This window comes from Panthera onca, chromosome A2 (assembly GCF_046562875.1).
Source record: "Panthera onca isolate mPanOnc1 chromosome A2, mPanOnc1 haplotype 2, whole genome shotgun sequence".
Classification (NCBI taxonomy): domain Eukaryota; kingdom Metazoa; phylum Chordata; class Mammalia; order Carnivora; family Felidae; genus Panthera; species Panthera onca.
Genome location: NC_138340.1, coordinates 153,483,898 through 153,503,525, shown reverse-complemented (window position 1 = coordinate 153,503,525; position 19,628 = coordinate 153,483,898). Strand labels below are relative to the sequence as shown.

Genomic DNA, 19,628 nt, shown 5'->3' with positions numbered 1-19,628 from the left:
GGGCCTTGGTGTGGGTGGCCCTAAACTAGGATCTTTTGAACTCTCTTACCTGTGTAGAGAGTGATGCTTTCAGGGTTCTCGTGTTCATTTCTCTTGAGAGCCGGCTCTTGTGGAAGCGAAGGAATGTGGGCTTGGAATTCAAGGCAGGCTTCTCTTGAGGTTCTCACTCCACCTCTGTCTGGGTGATCATGTAATTGATTTAGTTACTTTCTCTCATCTCTCTTTCTTGTGTGATAAATGAGACAGAATGGACCACACAGCCTCCTAAGACCTCCTCCATTTCCGGTATTCTGTGGTGTCGTTTGAAAGTAAGAGAAAAAATGGCAGGATCTGCTTCCACACAAGCTGAAGTGAAGGTGGTGCTCACATTGATGAATATTTGTGGATATTACCCTGACGGTTGTTCTGGCAATTTCTGGCTCCCAATTAGCTGTTTTACTTCCAACTGTGAATTGCACATATTCGTAGTCGAGTGGATATTTGTTCAATGAATAAATTCTTACATCTGAAACAAAGCGTTAGCAGTATGGCTTTGATTGCAACTAACCCAGCTTTTATTCTCTCTGTAGATGAGCTCTTTCTGGAACAGCACAACCTCTCTCTATCCTCCGTGGAGCTCACGATGAAGAAAAGCACCGTGCACAGCACTGCACATGTGGCCTTAACAGAAACTGCTCCAGGGTCCCAGCAAAGCCCTTCTCTCCAGGTCACGTCATCTCCATCTGCCACTATTTTTGATACAGTCTTTTTAAACCCAGGAACACTGACCCAAAGTATGGCAGATCACAGCATCCTTGTGGCCAATTATGTGTCGATGACGAGCAGTGAGGTGGTCAGAGATGATGATGAAATGGATAACTTTTTGCCGGAAACTCCCTGGGCCACTTCGCGCGTGGTTTCTCCGCTCCAGCATCTCCCGGTCAGCCCGCCAGTGCTGACTCCCTCTTTGCCCATTATTTCTTTCCAGGATGAGCAAATGACGTCAGCCTGGCAAAACACAGTGCCACAGCCAACAACGTATGCCGAAGCCGCCAGTCATTTCAGTGCTTTTTGGTCAGCCTTTTCCACTTCTGAGGGCATACTGCCGCGTCCCAGTAGGAATTTGGTGCTTTATCCTACTGACACTTACGGGCACTCAGCAAGCAGGACTTTGCCGGAGATCGCGGCTTCAGGAACAGAGGATGGAGAAACCCTTCCTTCTGGCTCTCTGGCCGCACAGCCTCCCCTGTCAGGCAGTGGCATCCCTCCACAGGCTTTTCCCTCCTGGGACGAGGTCTCCCCACCTCCGGAGGATGTTCTGGCCACAGGCACGGACACATACCCCGACATGCCCACGGCTCTGAGTCGCAGTCTAGAAGAAACCATCTTCCCCAGAACAGACCCCGCTGCGAGTCTGGCACAGACAGCCCTTGCCTGTGGCCGCGGCCGTACAAAGTCGGCTTTGTTCTCATCTCTCGCGCTTGTGTCCTTTTCTACTCGGCCAGCGGATGTTTCTCATAACCCCTTTCTTCCCGGCAGCGCCAGGGAAGCGTCAGGGTTGCCTGGCGAGTCAGGGGTCCTGAGGCCCGTGGACGACACTCACGTCCCGAGCCCGGCGGCTTCGTTCAGGCCGTACACGTGGTGCGTGTCCTGCGCCGTGGCGTCGCCTCGGCACGTTGCGTCAGCGAGCGTGGTGGAGAAAGACGTCGGATCAGGGGATGGTGCCCTGACGGTGACCACGCTGGGAGTGAGCAGCCTCTCTCCGCCGAGCAGCAGCGTAGCGGACTTCCCTGAATTTGAAGACGATCCCCAGGAATTTAATACACTTTTCCCCTCGCGACCGGTCATTCCGCTTTCTTCTCCATCCGCGGGCGTCTCAGGAGCCAGCGTCGGTCTTTGGGCCGACGTGGGTACGGGGAGCGTTGGGACCACTCAAGCGGATCCTTCCCGCGGCCGCCTCTCTGTGCCACTGTCACCCGATACTGCCACTCTGGGCTCCTCCTCTGTCCCCGAAAGCCCAGGAACGCCGTCCGACGTGACAGCCGTGTTTCCCTCGCTCCTCGGCAGCGTGCTCCCTGACTCGGGCACAGCAAACCCAAACACGCCGTTGCCCGCTAGCGCATACCAAGGTCCTTTTATGTCTTCTACTCGGGGATCGTCAGTAGAGCCTTCACTCTCCCTCGACTGGGAGCCCGGCAGCTCTTCCCAACATGCCACCGGCCTCGGTCTGGATTCCGCATCCAGTTTTTTCTCAACTCCACCCCTGGAACCCAGCAGTTGGGTGTCCCCATCTTCAGAAACACTTGCCTCTCCGTCTTCAGGGACATCGAGTGATGCGTCGGCCTTCATTGCTCAGGCGTTTTCTTCCTTGGTTGAGACACTCCCGTTGTCCGACTCTGTCGATTTGGAGGCCCCTCCGCTTTCCGTTCCTAATCCCACGAGCTCTGAATTTTCGCGGCTCTGGCCAAGTTCAGACCTCCTTTCAAATACATTCACTTTTCTTCCTGGTTACTCTGAAATGCCCCTACTCTCCAGCTTCCCTTCGGGTTCTCTCAAGGTCTCTGAGGCGTCCACGGTTTCGCTGACCGGTCCTGAAGCTCATTTTACCTCAGCCCTCACTGAAACTACCTCCTATCTTGAGTGGTCACTCATTGCCCATGAATCGGCGGTCACCACCCTGGCGCCCTCCAGTTCTGAGCCCACCCTCGACATTTTGACTGTTGGGACTCACTCCGCATCACCTCTGACTGCTTCTCGTACAACCCCCGTTGTCGTGGAGTCTTCCCTCTTTCCAACCCCGCTACCTTCCGGCGACGGTGTCAGTGCTTCGGACGGTCACACGTCGGTCTTCCCCTCTTTCTCCAAAGTCATTCCCGGCACTACGCTCCCGGTCACCGATGTGTACCTGTCGTCAGCCTCCTCATTTGTTTCTGAGGCGAGCCCCTCACCTCTTCCAACAGAGCCAGTCCCCGTGGGCCCGTCGTTCACACCCACAGACTTGCCAGTGCTCGCCTCCACTGATCCGAGCACCCCCACCGCCGGTGCTGCCCCTGGGGATACCGTGGACGGCAGCACCCTGAGCAGCAGAACCGCGAGTCGGAATCCCCACGAGAGCAGCTCTGTGCACCCCCCACCATCCCTTCATCCCGTGCCCACCTCCACTTCTGAAGCAGCGGTTCATAGTCCAGCACTGGTCACCACCAAGCCGCCGTATGTGTGTGATATTACGGTTCCCGATGCCTATCTGATCACAACTGGTAAGGCCCTGTTTCAAGTCACTTCTCTTGGTCGGGGCGATCTCTCTTCGGTGCTTGGATGGAATGTTCCAAGACACGGCATCCTGGGAAAGAGCACGGGCTTCGGGCCCGGAGAGCTCTTGGGCAGTAGCCCTCACTCCTTCGCCTTTCTCCTGTGAGTTCTCTGGACACTTAACGAGTCTCTCTACACCTCGGTTTCCTCCACTATTAAACGAGGACGATCATGGCACGTACTGCATTGGGTTATTAAAGATTTAAATGCATCACTGCATATAAAATACTTAACCTAGCGTTTGGCACGTAAGAAACACCCACAGAGTACTGCATGTTCGTTAATAGTAGCAGTAAGAAAAATAAAAGATTTAAACGACCATAGAAGCATCTGCTAGGATCTTTGTCTTTGGAACTCATAACCCAGTGCACGCGTAGTTGGTGTCGTGAAAACAAAAACCTTCAGGTGTGGGTCGAGCAGTTAGTTGGGCAAATGTGTAAGGGCAGCCGCTGTAATTTCTTCCTCATTTATTATTCTCTTCCTTAAGGGGGCCGCTGTGCTCTTACATGTTCCTGGAAATGTCATTTGGATCCTGAGAATCCAAGAATGAAACAGAGAGCGGCCCCGTGTCCGCTGATCTCGGTCCACAGACTTTTATCTCTGCCCCTCGTCCACAGCCTGAGTGATTAGCTTCAAGCAGACGCTTCCCCCGCATCTGCCCCACTGCTGTAGTCGCACGAAATCGTAGAGAACAGGGAAAGGTGGGGTGAGGAAGGAGGAGATCACGTCAGTGAGGTGAACCATGTATCCTCTGCTCATCATGGCGGAGACCCCATCCTCTGAGATGGTGGGAGCAGCTGAAGCCTGTGCTCTCCTAACTCCCTCCCTCTCCCAAACAAGGAAGTATTTGTGAATTCACGTGACAAATAACTATTGAGCACTCAGCATGCGTGAGGTGTCTTTAGAAGGTTTAAGGGTTATCTAGATGAATGACGTGGTTCTGACCTTCAAGGAGCTTAGATTCTAGCAGGGTGGACACGAGCCGTGTTTTCTTGGTGGCTGTGATAAGAATGGTTGAAGCTGTTCAAGAAGAGTTCTAAAAGGGTGGCCCTGGGATGATGAGGGATGGGTTTGGAAGGATGTGAATTGGACTGACATACTCAAGAAGGCTGTCGTCTGGAGATGGAAGAAAGTGTCCTCATGGTGGAGGGTGTGAGCACAGGTGGAGAGGTCAGACAGCCCAAGGAGGTTCAGCTTGGCAGGTAATTAGGCTGTGCAGTGGGAGGAGGAGGTAATTATGCTAGGAAATGAGGTTGGGGCAGGTGATAAACGTTCATCTAGGGGATAACAGTAGTCCCGATGAGAGAGAAGAGTTTCTTATAGACATGATACTTTTTCTGCCTTTCTACAAAACTATTTCATATGGTCCGCTACAAGAAGCTCATTGAAAGAGCTACTGAAAGCTTCTTTATTTCTTGAATTCCATGACATTTATTGATACTTAGAGTTGCAGTGTGTCCTTTCAAATTAAAAAAAAAAATTGTTTTCAATGTTTATTTTTTGAGAGACAGAGCGTGAGGGGAGGAGGGGGAGAGAGGGAGGGGGAGACGTACAGTCCGAAGCAGGCTCCAGGCTCCGAGCTGTCAGCACAGAGTCCGGAACAGGGCTCGAACTCATAAACTGTGTGAGATCGCGACCTGAACCGAAGTCGGACACTTAACTGACTGAGCCACCCAGGCGACCCTCAAATTTTTCTACAAATAATGAGAAACCATTTTAGAAGTGTCTCTTAAGGATATCATATATAGAATGGATTAACTTTCATATAGGACATACAGTTAATGGATTTGGCATCCTTTGTTAGGGATTGTGTATTTTTTAATAGCCTTTGGGGTAAACTTGACCCACTGTAAATGTACCCATCAGCAGTTTTAGTAAATGTGTAGAGTTGTGCATAGGTACCCAGGCTGTTGCATTATGGGTTTTTTGCTACGTTGTATTAAAAAAAATTTTTTTAATGTTTGTTTATTTTTAAGAGACAGAGCACGAGTGGGGGAGGGGCAGAGAGAGAAGGAGACACAGAATCGGAAGCAGGCTCCAAGCTCTGAGCTGTCATCACAGAACCAGAGGCGGGGCTTGAACTGGAGGGGCTCGAACTCAGGAGTTATGAGCTCATGACCTGAGCCGAAGTCAGACGCTCAATCGACTGAGCCACCCAGGCGCCCCTGCATTGTATTTTTAAATGGAAACAAATGCTATCTTTGACCCATAAGAAGGATCACTTCGTGTAGAATCCTCATTTAGATTTGGCCTTGGTTTCTTTTAGGTAATTACTTAAAAGAGAGAGAGGGTTGGGGTGAGTACTTGTCCTCTCAAAGGGTTCTTTTTATGGAGTTCTGTAGTAAAAGTAAGAACACTCTGTCGATCCTTAGTGGACTCTCGGGAGAGTACTTGACTGGATGTATCTTCTTCTTTTTTATTTTTTTATTTTTTTGAGTTTATTTATTTTGAAAGAGAGAGAGAGCAAGGGAGGGGCAGACAGAGATGGAGAGAGAGAATCCCAAGCAGGCTCTGTGTTGTCAGTACAGAGCTGGATGAGGGGCTTGAGCTCAGGAACTGGGAGATCATGATCTGAGCTGAAACCAAGAGCCTGGGAATTAACCGACTATGCGACTCAGGTGCCCCCGACGGCATGTATCTTTTAAGGGGTGAGGCTGTGCTTCCCATTCAGGACCTGTCAGACCCTGGCCACCCCTTTTGCCTCTCTTGGCCTAAATTAGATCTTTGGAGAAACTGTGAGATATATGTTGCCGACGATCCTTTTCCCCCAAAGACTCCTACACGTATAACCTGATGTTACAGTTTTAGGTCTTACCCAGATTAACCAGAGAAGGTGGAGTTGATCATGGTGGGCCGTGTGGACTATTCAGAGTAATATTTGGATGGTTCTCCCGAGTGATACCTTTATTTATTTAAAAAAAATTTTTTGTTTAATGTTTTTATTTATTTTTGAGACAGAGAGAGACAGAGCATGAGCAGGGGAGGGGCAAAGAGAGAGGGACACACAGAATCCAAGGCAGGCTTCAGGATCTGAGCTGTCAGCACAGAGCCCGACATGGGGCTCGAACTCACAGACTGTGAGACCATGACCTGAGCTGAAGTCGACTGCTTAACTGACGGAGCCACCCGAGTGTCCCCCCGAGTGATACCTTTAGATGGGGCTATGTACGATGTGTGCTTCCTCGTGTCCTCTTTTGGGTTTATCTGTCACTGATTTTCCATTCTGTCTCTACATTCCCCAAGTTCAGCTTTTCAGATCTTTCCTCCCTCCTTCCCTCTCTCCATTCCTCCGTGCCTCCGTCCCTCCCTTCCTTCCTTCTTCCTTTCATTTGCTTTTTTCCTTCCTACTCATTTTTGTCTTTCCCTTTAAAATCAGTGTTGCAGTCTAGTCCTCCTGGAGCCCATGCAGGCCAGGCCAAGCTGGCCATTGGTGTCACTCAGCAAGGCAGTCAGGGGGTCTGGATTTGTTCTCCTGGTCTCATGAACTCTCCTTTTTCCTATCAAAAGTTACTGATCAGTAGAGAAAACAATCAAATGTAACTTAAACGCTTGGGTTTTTTCAAAGAATGAAAGATACAGCATGATTCTGTCTCTAGTTTTAAAAACTTAGACTAGGGAAGAGGGAAACTGAATCATAATTTCAAATGTATTTAGATTCCGCATTATGAGAAGTTAATGGAAGAGGAAAGAAAAAATGGGGAAGAGAAGGGGGAGCAGGACATGTTTCCAAACCCCGAGAAAGAGGCTTACTTATTACAGATTTTAAAATAGAATTTCTTAGATGTGAAAGGAGAGTTAAATATAGCTAGACTGTGTTATAAGAAATATTTTACTTCCTACATAAAATTTTAATACATGGGAATTGTGAACATCTTTTCCCCCATTACTAGTGAAACCCCTTCACTTCCCATGTTGAAAAGCTGGGGTAGGAGACCTCGTTTTATAGTGGAAGAGGTCATCTAGTTTTGTTGAGTAACATCTTAAGGCCTTTTAAAATATTCCTGCTGAGCGTTTTTAAAACTTGGTGTTTTACCATTAGGGACATAGCCAAGAGAAAAACCTACTATTTGCCCAGTCGACAATGAGAACTCTGTGTTCTTTGTTCCCTGGCGGGGCCCCAGCCACTGATCCCTGGTCTCAGCCCCTGGGGCAGAGACAGTCGAGGGTTTTCTTAGTGTGGTGAGCACGGTTTACCTGGTAGCCTCAAGATCCGCTGCTGTTCCTCTGTTCTTCCTAGTCTGGGCCTTATTTTAAAAAATGGTTCTGGGCCCTGCTGTCGCAGTTTGGCACAGCATGGGCTCTGCCTTGGGGACCAGAAGTGTGATGCCCACAGTATTCATAATGAAACTGATGTGCATTTGGTGGTCGGCTTTGCCTTGCAGTGCTGGCCCGGAGAGCCGTGCAGGAGTACATCATTACGTCCATCAAAGAGGTGTTGAGGATCCACTTCAACCGTGCTGTGGAGCTCAAGGTGGGTCCCTGTGGCCCTGGAGCCCAGGTTAACGGCACCTCTCCGTCCTAGCACGCGTTTTCCTCTCCCCCCTCCTCCTGTTGGTGAACACTTGCTCCTGCTTTGGCTAGCCATTCAAACGTCACTTTATCGGGGAAGCCCTGATCTCATGTGAGGCCAGGTGTAGTCCACTGGAGAGATGTGTTGGCAGAATTGGAGGAAAAAGTCTCTAAGACCAGAGATGGGGATGATGATGTGATACTTTTGCGCCCCTCGATTTACGTAAAAGGACTTGGATTAGAATTTGAATTAGATGTTAAAATGAGCGCATATGCATATATCTGTACACTCAGTGAGATAGATGTAGATCTCCGTACGTTTTACAGTGGCCCCTGTGCTCATACCTCCTGTCCTGTGGTGAGGTCAGAGAGCCACGCTGCAGACCTGCACCATCCTGAACAGGGCCACGAGCCACACGTGGTTCCCGAGCACGTGACATTTGGGCTTGTCTGAATCGAGATGCGCTGTCAGTCCAAAATTTACACAGGATTTCAAAGACGAGTGAAGAAAGAAACGTAAACTATCTCACCAGTGATTTTTTAGGTTGACCACATATTGAAATGTCATTTCAGATATATTGGGTGAAGTAAAATTCATTTCACCTGTTCTTTTTATGTTGTTTAATGTGGCTACTAGAAATTTCAAAGCTGAGTTTGTGGCTCATGGATGTCTTTTGGCTAGCACTGCTCAACAGAATAAGGGCTCCTTTATATGTGGATTAAATGCGACAACTTTGAAGTTCACCTTGTAAAATACAACCTGGAATTCTCCATAACTCATTATTCAGTTCATATTATTGGCTGCTCTTCTTTTTTGCTGTCTTTGCTCTTACAATTTTATGCTGTTTTTGAGAAGGTCGGCAGGTCTGTAAAAGGGAAAACTAAAATAAAATTTTGATGACCTTTGCAGCCCTCCCCCTTCATTTAAAGCTCCCCATTTACTTTTCACCTTACTTACTCTGTTATTTTTCTACTTTGTACAACTTCCTTTAATTCTGAGTTACAGTACTCTCAAATTTGATAATTATTGTCTTTTGTATTTTTAAATTTTCATAGGTTTATGAACTGTTCGCTGACTTCACTTTCCTGGTAACATCTGGGCCTTTTGTTTACACGGCGATATCAGTCATAAATGTACTTATAAACAGTAAACTTGTACGTGACCAAACTCCTTTAATCTTGGCTGTGAAACCTTCCTTCCTTGTGCCAGAGTCCAGGTTCCAAGTGCACACGGGTGAGAAAACTGAGCATAGTTGTTTTGATTTGTCAATAAAATGTCACTATTTTTTATGTTTTTCAAATATTGGGGGAGGACTTAAAAAAATTTCTTTAAAATTATGGGGGTGGGAGGGAGGGGGAAGTGGGTGATGGGCATTGAGGAGGGCACCTGTTGGGATGAGCACTGGGTGTTGTATGGAAACCAGTTTGACAATAAATTTCATATTAAAAAAAATAAAATAAAAAAAACACGTTGTAATTATGGAAAATTTCCAGCAGATGTGAAAGTACACAGAATAGTTGAATGAGCCCCCCATGTATTCCTCATATGGCTTCAGCAAATTTCAACTCCTAAGTCAGTCTTGTTACATCTATGTGCCCTCCTCTCACATTATTTTGAAATGGCACCATGTCATCTCCCTCATAAAGCCCATGCTTCTAAGAGACAAAGACCTTTAAAAAAAAAATTCATGGGGCGCCTGGGTCGCTCAGTCAGTTAAGCATCTGACTTCGGCTCAGGTCATGATCTCGTGGTTCATGGGTTCAAGCCCTGCGTCGGGCTCTGTACTGACAGCTCAGAGCCTGGAGCCTGCTTCGGATTCTGTGTCTCCCTCTGTCTCTGCTCCTCTCCCACGCACGCTTTGTCTCTCTCTCTCTCTTTCAAAAATAAACATTAAAAAATTAAAAAAAAATAAAAGTCATTATATTTTTACGTAAGCTCCATGCCCAGTGTGGGGCTTGAACTCACAACCCTGAGATCAAGAGTTGTGTGCTCTACCGACTGAGCCATCCAGGCGCCCTAAGAGATGAGGACTATTAATACACGCCACACACATCTGCACTTGAAAAATTATCGATGTGTTCCCAGTTTTGTTTCATCTATCCCCAGAGTGTTTTTTTGGAGGAGTTGAGTGTTTTAAAGTAATACCACATATCCTGTCATTTCACCTGTAACTATGTAAGATTTCACATTTCATATTTGGAATGTTTTGGTCAGTTGAATCTTTTGATGCTGATTGTTTTTCCATTAAAAAAAATTTTTTTTTAATGTTTTATTCATTTTTGAGACAGGGAGAGACAGAGCATGAATGGGGGAGGGTCAGAGAGAGAGGGAGACACAGAATCTGAAACAGGCTCTAGGCTCTGAGCTGTCAGCACAGAGCCTGACGCAGGGCTCGAACTCACGGACCGTGAGATCATGACCTGAGCCGAAGTTGGATGCTCAACCGACTGAGCCACCCACGCGCCCCTGTTTTTCCATTTTAAAATGATACGAGCCACCTTCACATCGTATATATATATATATGCTTGGTGCAGAGGCAGCCCTCTTAGGTTTCCGTGCTACCATACCCATCAGTGATACCTCTTAGTACTTCATCCCGTGCTATGGATGTGTTAGTTGAGCTAGATAGTATTTTTCCCATCCTCATTCGTCAATACTAAAGCAACGCCTGGTTCGTGGGCCTGTGATTGCTTTCCTTCTCTCAGTACTTCAGTTTGTGCCTCAGAGTGTGGATACTGGCTTGTGCAGCTTCACCCAGCGCATCGAGAAAGGCCTGATGATAGCTCTTTCAGAAGTGAGCAAACACCACCAGGGGACGCATAACCTCACTGTGCAGGTGAGAATAGCGCGGGATGCAGAACAAGGTGCTTTGTCCTTGGAAGACGAACTAGCTTCACATGTTTCGTTTAGGCCATAATGCACTCTTCCTCATTTCCTCTCTTAGAAGAGGTTCTGTTCACATGAATCAAGGTTGATCTCTTTCCAGGGCCCTGAGTTCACATGGCGTGAGTAGGCTAGGCATATTTGAAGATTATAGAGTAACAGGATAACTAGGGAGCTCAAATGTGGTGAGCTAGAGAGAGATGAGCATATGCCAGAAATTCTAGAATGTTCTAAGAAGGAATGGTATCAACCTAAATGCCTAAATACACTAGCATTTCACATTGTGGAATACCATGAAATGTAGCACTTCACTCTAAAAACAGAGAATATAGCCACGAATTAAAGAACAGGCTTTGGGGACGCCTGGGTGGCTCAGTCAGTTAAGCAGCCAACATCGACTCAGGTCATGATCTCATGGTCCTTGAGTTTGAGCCGTGTATTGGGCTCTGTGCTGACAGCTCAGAGCCTGGAGCCTGCTTTGGATTCTGTTTCTCCCTCTTTCTCTGCCCCTCACCAGCTCACACTGTCTCTCTCTCTCTCTCAAAAATAAATAAATGTTAAAAAAAAAAACCCCAACAAAACAGGCTTTGTATGTATTGTATGGAAACTGCTAATGTTTTTATATTTCTTTGATATTTTTCTCCACATTCTTTTTTCTCTCTTTCTATGGCTTACACATTTTTTACAGGTTATTTATTTATTTTGAGAGAGAGAATGTGTGTAAGAGAGAGAGATTGAAAGAGAGAGGGAATCTCAAGTAGGCTCCACACTGTCAGTGCAGAGCCTGATGCAGGGCTCGAACTCACGAATTGTGAGATCATGACCTGAGCCAAAGTTGGACGCTTAACCGACTGAGCCACCCAGGTCCCCTCTACAATTTATATTAAATAGATTTTGGTGTACCTGGATCCACCTTTCATATTTCTTATTTTTTCTTCTATGGTCCATCTCTTTTGAAAATTCCCTATTTTTACAGATTTTCTAAACTTTGTCCCCCGAAGTCATTAATTTCATCTTCAGCTGCATCCATCATGTTTTTCAGTCCCTCTGCTGAATTTTCTTTCAGCTATCCTTTGTTGTTGTTGTTGTTGTTGTTCTTTGCTCCTTTTTCTTTGTGGCTTCTCCTGCAAAGATGCAGGATTACCTTGAATGAAGATGCCCTATCACCTGGAAAAGTCTCTGAGGAGATTACTGAGAATTTGCTAGAAGTTGCCTTCTGGTTCCCAAGTTGTCTCTGTTTTCTCTGCAGCTGTTGTTCTGTGTTGATCTCGTTCCTTCGCGTTCATGCTCCTAGTTTACTGTAAATATTTGGAGACCGTGGGTTGGTCGCCGTTAGAAGTGAAGAAGCAGGTTGTTGATTTTGGCCGCTCTCCCCTTCAGCTGTGGTGTCTGTGTCTGTATCCGCCCTGTCTCCTGCTGGGAGAATTCGCTGGAGCACCGGGTCGGGCAGAGTATGCCACTGCAGGTGGTGGGACAGACTGGGACACCCCCCCCCCCCCCCCCCCCCCCCCGCCTCCCTGTAGGATAAGGATTCCTGGGGATGGAGTGCTTCGGTGTAATTTTCACCGCAGCTCTGCTGCTTTTTTCCTTTTGTTTCCTTCTCTGTCTCTTGTGTGCATTGGGGTTATCGCAGTCTCGCTCCACCTTCTTGTTAGGGTCCAAACCCACAGTCTTTAAGCTTGCTCTGACGGGAAGATCCTTTCTGCCCAGGGAGCGGTTTTTTGGGCCAGTCAGGGTGAAGATGTGGCTGCCGCCAGCTCCTGTGTGTTGGCCTGTGTGTGGCAGTTAGAAAGGAAAGAAGAGGGAGAAAGTCAACTCGACTTCTTGGCACACGGGCTTTGATTAATTGTCCTGATTGTCTCCTCTGGTGACCGTTGCTGCAGAGCTCTCCTGGGGCAGCCAGCTCTTGGCTCCTGGGCTCCAGGCCTGTGTGTGGTTTGGGTCTCAGTTCCCTCAGTTCTGGCTTCTATCATGATGATCCCATCCTCTCTCCATCTTCCAGGAATTTGACAGAATCTCTGATTTTCTTCCATTCTCAGCCCTGTTGTGGGTTTACTCCCCTTTGTTCAGCTCTATTGTTATTTCACTGGGGATTTGGGGTGGGAGGGAGCGGGAGGGACTATAAATACTTGTGTTCAGTGCACCACTCAATGTAAAAAACATTTTCAGTAAACAGAATTTTAAGTATCACAGACGGGAACCAGGTGGTGAAGCCAGTTCGTTCCTTTGAAAACGTTACCTCCTTCAAAAAAAAAAAAAAAAAAAATCAACGAGAGAAATGGTGAGGGAGAAATCACAGGCTTTTAGCCGAATGTTTTGCTTCCTTTTGGAAGCTCATCCCACCTTCCTTCTTTCAGATCTTGAATGTCACCATGGGTGCTTCCAGGCCGGCTCCTCGGCGGGGCCCGGTGAATATCGTCTTTGCGGTCAGAGGCGCGCAGGGGTTTTTGAACGGGACGGAAGTGAGCCAGCTGCTCAGGAACTTGAGCGTGGTGGAGTTCAGTTTCTACCTGGGATACCCAGTGCTCCAGATTGCTGAACGTGAGTACTGCCGTTGCCTGAATCCCTGGGGAAGTGACCACGGATATTTTCATTGCTGGACCTCTTCTTTTCACTTGAAATACTTGGCTGAAATCCAGACTATAAATCAGCTAAAATTGGAGCTTCTCAGAGCCAAGGCAGGGTCCCCAGAGCCCTCCTCACCCCCAGGCCTGGGTGTAGTATTGTCTTTTGAGAGTAACCTGGGCTGTTAAAGATGAGGACAGTTCTGGAAAAGGTGAAGCCCAGAGGCACAGAGAGCAGACCTATGGTTGCCAGGGGTGATGGGTGGGAGGAAAGCTAGACAGCAAGAGAGTAGCAGAAGGCAATTTTGGCGGGGGGCGGGGCTGATGTGCCTGTTCTGTTCTTTATGGTGGCGGTGGTTATGCAAGTTTGTGCGTTTGTCCAAAGCCATAAAACTGTATCCTAAAAAAGAGTAAAATTTACTGCGTGTACATGTAAAACTGAAAAAAAAAAAAAAAAAAAGGAATAATAAACAACACCAAACAATACCTTTCTTCCTGGCTGAAGCAGTTAGGTTCACAGTGCAAATGGAGTGGGGGTGGGGGTGGGGAAAACGTTTACTTCAAAAAAACAGCAGATTCCAGAGTTGAAGTCAGGCAAAAAAAAAAAACCACATCAAATTCTTTTTCAAAATGGAACAGCCAAATGGTCTAAGGACCTTTCTGTGTTTTAGTGTGCTGTTAATTAAATTAGAAAGAGTAACTTATCAAATGCAAGAGCAGGCAGGGAGAGAATTGTTCTTTACAAATAGCACCTTTCAGTTCTGTGCAGTGCAGATAGGGATAAAATAATAAGTATGTGGGACAGCCGGGGTGCCCTGGGACTATCCCAGGCAAGCCAGGACATAGGGACCCTGAGTCATTGCTGGGAAAGCCTAGGACCCTGGGGAACACAGTGTGAAAAACCATTGCTCTGGAACTATGAGATTTCAAGGGGACCTTGTGGGCAGGCTCTCTCTCTGAAGCACTGTCCACAGGGTCACTCAAACAAGTCTTCTATTTTTTTCTCTGTGTCTTTCTCCTGGAGACTCTCATGCTCAGAAACTGCATATTGTCTGTGCCTTCACACCAGTCTGGGATCTTGTTCTTCCATATTTTGTGCTCGGTAGTATAGGAAAGTGAGTGTGCTGTGACTTACCGGGTACTCCCTAGACTTACCTTTCTGATGGTTGCAAACCTGCTTTTTACAGATTTCCCTCCTTTTCTTTTTATAGCCTTCCAGTACCCACAGCTCAACTTATCCCAGCTGCTGAAGTCCTCTTGGGTGAGAACAGGTATATTTAACTTACATAATGTTTTGGAAACTGTAAGAATAAAAAAGTCTGTGCGGGCGTATTGAGCACGATACTGCCTTTCTTGTTTCCGAGTCCTAAATTCAGGGCATAATGTACCTTAAATTCCTGGCAAAGAATGAATGAGAAAGGAATTCGGATTCAGCTGTGGGAATGCGCCCCACTGAGTTATGGCACAAAAAGAACTGGCTTTCTTTAAAATCCATACGTCAGGTCCGGGGGAATGTCTATCAAGAATTGACTGTCTTCTGATCCAGAACAGGATGAGGTTCCAAAGCAAGGATTTCTTTTTTTCTAAAAAGCCTTATTTATTTGGTTGTAGGAGGATGAAAGCTTGGTGAGCAAGTAAGAAGCTTTTTTGTTTTGTTTTTGGTTTTTTTTTTTTTTTTTTAAGAAGCTTTTTTAAAAGTTGTGTGGGCCTGGGTCAGATATTTATAGCTGTGGCATTGCAGATAAAGGCTTTCTAACTGGGTAATCAAAGTGTAAGAGGTAGTTACACCCTCACTGTGCGCCCAGCATGTGAGCAGCACAGTAAGGAACTGGAAGCATGTACAGTGGTCATGGTCACAACTTATGGGTTCTCGATACCTGCAGACCCTCCTCCCTTCACATACAACAGCCCATGTAAAGCCTCTACCTCTTTGATAGTACAGTGGCACCATTTTCCAGATACTTTCCTTTTTATTTTACTTTTTTAGAGAGACAGAGAGCAAGAGACACATAGAGTCTGAAGCAGTCTCCAGGCTCTGAGCTGTCGGCACAGAGCCCAACGCAGGGCTCGAACCCACGAACTGTGACATCATGACCTGAGCTGAAGTCAGACATTTAACGGACTGAGCCACCCAGGCGCCCCTCCAGATAATTTTCAAAGCACTTAAGGGACTTGTCTGTGGTCCTGTCTCAGAGCAGATTTGAGCCAGTTCTGGTTGAAAAGCACAAGCCTTTTTCTCCTGTAATACGCCGACCAGCCCGTTATCTGTTCGATAATCTTGTTTATGGCAGATGGTTTAAGGCAGGCACCCTTCTCTCTTGGGTCAGTTTACGAGTCTAAGTCTTGAGTCAAGATAACATATGAACTCAGACCATTTCCAGAAGTTTTGAAATAAGTGCAAATAAAATGTTTGGTCTTGTGTGGGAGTTCTTAGCTCCAAAGCTCTTCCACTGCTGAGTTCCTGGGACTTCTGGCCACCAGTTTGTGTAGCGCTTGGAGCTGTAAATGAGACCTCTGAGCAGCCCTTCCTGGCTCCCCGTGACCCTGTCCACGTTCCCTTTTTCTCCTCTTAGTGTGTCCTCCCTAGGGACTGGCACTCTATAGCAATCCTATGTTAACATCTCCTGCGCACGCACCCATGTTTCCTCCGCTGCTAACTTGTTTTGGCGCCTGCATGTGTTTTGTTTTGTAAATGTAGTTCTCCTGGGCGTGGTGGAGAAGCAGCTCCAGAATGAAGTGTTTCAGGCTGAGATGGAACGCAAACTGGCGCAGCTGCTCAGCGAGGTGTCCACCCGGAGGCGGATGTGGAGAAGGGCCACCATCGCTGCCGGGAACAGCATCGTGCAGGTACTCTGAGAAGGCCAGGGGAGGAGGGGAGGAGGGGAGGAGGGGGGAGGCACTCGTCTAAAAACACGCTGTATTTTCATGCAAATGGAAAGTGCCTGTGAGAAAATTCTCATTTAGACTGGTGGCAGTATCAGGTAGCGGCTGAACGTGGGAGCATTTCAGTTCAACTAGCGTCTAGACAAATAGACCCCGTGGGGAGCAGAGGAAAGGAAGTGTGTCACTGGGTTGCCCTGCCATCAGGTGACCTTATTTGCAGAGTAGTTTTTTAATTACCAAAAATGTCCATTTTATGCAGTGGAAGTATTATTAATAGCATCCTCGCTGTAAATCATCCAGTTGGAAGAGACCTTAAGCCATCGGAGAGAGGAGAATTTCGTGCCCTCTCTGCAGGCGCTTCATCCTTCCTGCCTCCTGTCAACCGTGGTTGTTTCGTATTACCCAGTGGTCTTCACTTTTTTTTTTTAATTGAAGCAAAATTGATATATACCATTATATTAGTTTCAGGCGTGCAAGATAACGATTGGATATTTGCATACACTCCATCGTGACCGCCACAGTAAGTCTAGGTACCTGCCATCTGTCACCATACGTCTCATTTCGTAAACTAGCAGAAAGGTTATGAATGACAGAACCGAAAAATGATCTCTGAAGAAATTCACATGCTCACAGAGAGTCGGAGGTTCGGGCTATAATTTATTCCCATCTCAATGTGAATTATGTTATTTTTGGATTTTTTTTTTTTCTTTTTTGACTGCTGACTTACAGAGCTAGCAAACTGACTTACACAGCTAGCATGGAAAGTGGGATGAGACCCAGAAGTGCAGGGGCAGAGAGGTGGGTGGTTTGGAGGCAACAGAGAGGAAGGTGCACAGCTGGACCTGGGGTGGGGGACGACGTGGGTGGGGGGGGTGCCTTGAGCTGGCATTATTGTTCTGTCACCCTCTTAGCAAGTTTTGCCCATAAGCACAGTTCTTGATTCCCCTCCCCAGAGTAGTTCCCTTGTCAGGTGCGGTAGAGTATAGAGAAATTTTTAAAAACTAATAAAACATTGAGAGTAATATTAAATAAGCAGAAAATAAAAAATTAAAATGACATGTAAAAAGCCTTGCCCTATTTAGCAGCCCTGGCTTCATAGAGCTCAAGGTCTTGGTGGAGGTTAACTTACGCACATGAAGCAGTTATAGAGCACCGTTGTAGACTCTGGGTCTGAAGTTCTCTCTTGTCCAGCAAGAGAGCCGATGGAGGATTAAAATGCGAGAGAGGCTAATGTCCGGGAGGAGACAAGAGCCCGGAGTAAGGGTCTTTGCTCCGTTTTTATTAGGATCAGAAGGCTTATTAAGCGTGATGGACGTGCACAAAGAGACAATGAAACCGTGAACATTAACTCATGGGTATGAGGGAAAAGGGGTTTTCGAAGATAGGCAGTGTTAGGGATTTTAGTCAGTATAAAACAAAATCCTGGTGCTGGGCAGATGGTTGTTTACTGCGGGCATGAGGCACCAAGGTGTGTTTATCTAGCTAGCCTAGGGGACAAGGGGAACAGAGCATGCCACCTCAGGGTCAACATGGCACCTTTCTTTTGCTACTTAGCTCTGCTCTGGGCAACTTAGTCCTGCTGTGGTCTGTAGCCCCGCTTACCTATTTTGGTCCTTCCTTGCTGTGAAAGCAACTTTCTGCTGTTGTACTAAGTTGGGGGGCGTTTCCTCCCTGAATACCTAATCTTGTTTACCTGATTTTGGACGCTTTCATCCTGAGGCTTCCTATTCCTATATGCCCTGTTAACCCATAGGTGCAAGCTCAGGGAATTCCTAAGCTTATTCCCCGCAGAGCACCACAAACTGCATAATGAGGTGCTACTTTCATTGTGCAAGTTCCCTAAGGTAGGAATATGAGATTTGTGGGAGCCAAGCCACATGGCCAGTGGTGCCATCTGATGGATTACGTAGAGGCCTGCCCGACATCTCGTCCCCCTTAGAGTGACACAGTGTGAAGATGTGTGGACAAGGGTTCATCTACAGAGGTGCAGGACTCTTTATCAAAATATAATCTGCAAAAGTGAAAATATTAAAACTACCTAAATGTCCTGCAGTTGGAGAACGAGTAAATAAATTACAGTGAATCTTCTTATGTTGGAATGTTATGTAGCCAGTGTCATTTTTTAAAAATTATTGAGTGATACAGAGAAATGCTCAAGTGAAGAGAGACTACCAAAGAATGTCTGTACTCTCATCCAAATATTAATATAAAACCTATGCAAAAAAATGGCAATATGCCAGAATGTTGGCAGTGATTTTCTTTGGTTGGTTGAATTTCAGGTGATTTTCATTTTGTTCTTTATACTTTTTGTGTGGTTTTCAAAATTTCACAGTGAGCATATAATTTGTAGAGTAAACATGTGATTTGAATCAGAAAATAATTTAAAAAATGAAATTGAAAATGTTGCCCCAAATGATGGCCACGTTGTACTATGGTTGTATGGATTCCAGATATGAATCTGATAAATCATCTAGAAAGGGTGCTAGAATTAGAGTCTACTGATCATTGCTTTCAGACTGAATAAGCTTGTACAATCTTTAATTATGTACCCAAGTAGATGGGTACCTGGTTTCTGCAAGAAAAACCCATTTCCGAAATGTATCAGAACTTTTCAGTGTAATAAACAGGCATGCAGGTATTGACACAGGTGGATATAATCTCCTTGCTTTTCAGTAGCCCTTTGATAGTCTTCCACTCTAAAGGCTAATAAAAATTAATCACTACAGCCCACTTCGGGGGAGGAGGAGGTGGTTAGGGAATAGAAGTGGTCAGGGAATTAGCCTCGAAATAGCAAACAAAGGGCAGGATAGATGAGCCCTTCTCAGGATGGAGAGGTATAAAGAACAGATTCTTCAGCGATGAGAGTTTGGACCTGTGTTGTTAAGGAGCTTATAAATAATCTGAAAGAAGGCATTCACAGTGAAATCATGAAATGGTTGATTTGCCAGAAGTTTCCGGTGATGAGGGAGGAGTCTAGCAGCCAAGTCCAGAACACGGGGCAGCATTACAATTCTGCACACGTGGCTGGCCAAGTAGCAGCTGCATTTTGCCAGTTGCAAACGTAGAGACCAAACATTCAAGTTGTCTGTCTAAAATAGAGGGCTTGGACTCATTGTTGGCATTTCCCCAGAACATCAGTCGTGCAGTTTGCTGGAGTCTAAAGGGGCAGCGAAATTGTTGCATATTAATAAGAGAAACAGCAACAAAATAGAAAGGTATATTTGTATACAGCTGATATAGGAGGTACACAGATTCCGAAGTCCTAATGTGAAAGGACTACCTTTAACACCTGAGAGATAGCAATTTTGGGACAAAGTACTGTTTGACCTAGGAGATTGTGAATATAAGCATGGCTTTCTAGCTTGATTGAGATATAATTGACATATGACACTGTATAGGTTTAAAGTGTATCATGTCATGACTTCATGTATGTATATACTGCAAAATGATTACCACAGTAGAATTAGTTGACACATTCATTACTCACATAGTTCCCTTTT

General features: G+C 46.3%; 1 protein-coding gene across 1 annotated transcript in view; it reads left to right on the top strand.

The window, feature by feature from the left end:
• KIAA1549 (KIAA1549 ortholog) overlaps window positions 1-19,628 on the top strand; it is a 161,607-nt gene that overhangs the window by 67,867 nt on the left and 74,112 nt on the right. The window contains exons 5-11 of the mRNA XM_081790753.1: window positions 570-3,236; window positions 7,671-7,759; window positions 8,854-9,031; window positions 10,504-10,634; window positions 13,039-13,222; window positions 14,457-14,516; window positions 15,944-16,092. Coding sequence (XP_081646879.1) covers window positions 570-3,236; window positions 7,671-7,759; window positions 8,854-9,031; window positions 10,504-10,634; window positions 13,039-13,222; window positions 14,457-14,516; window positions 15,944-16,092 — 3,458 coding nt within the window. The remainder of the gene's footprint in view (window positions 1-569; window positions 3,237-7,670; window positions 7,760-8,853; window positions 9,032-10,503; window positions 10,635-13,038; window positions 13,223-14,456; window positions 14,517-15,943; window positions 16,093-19,628) is intronic.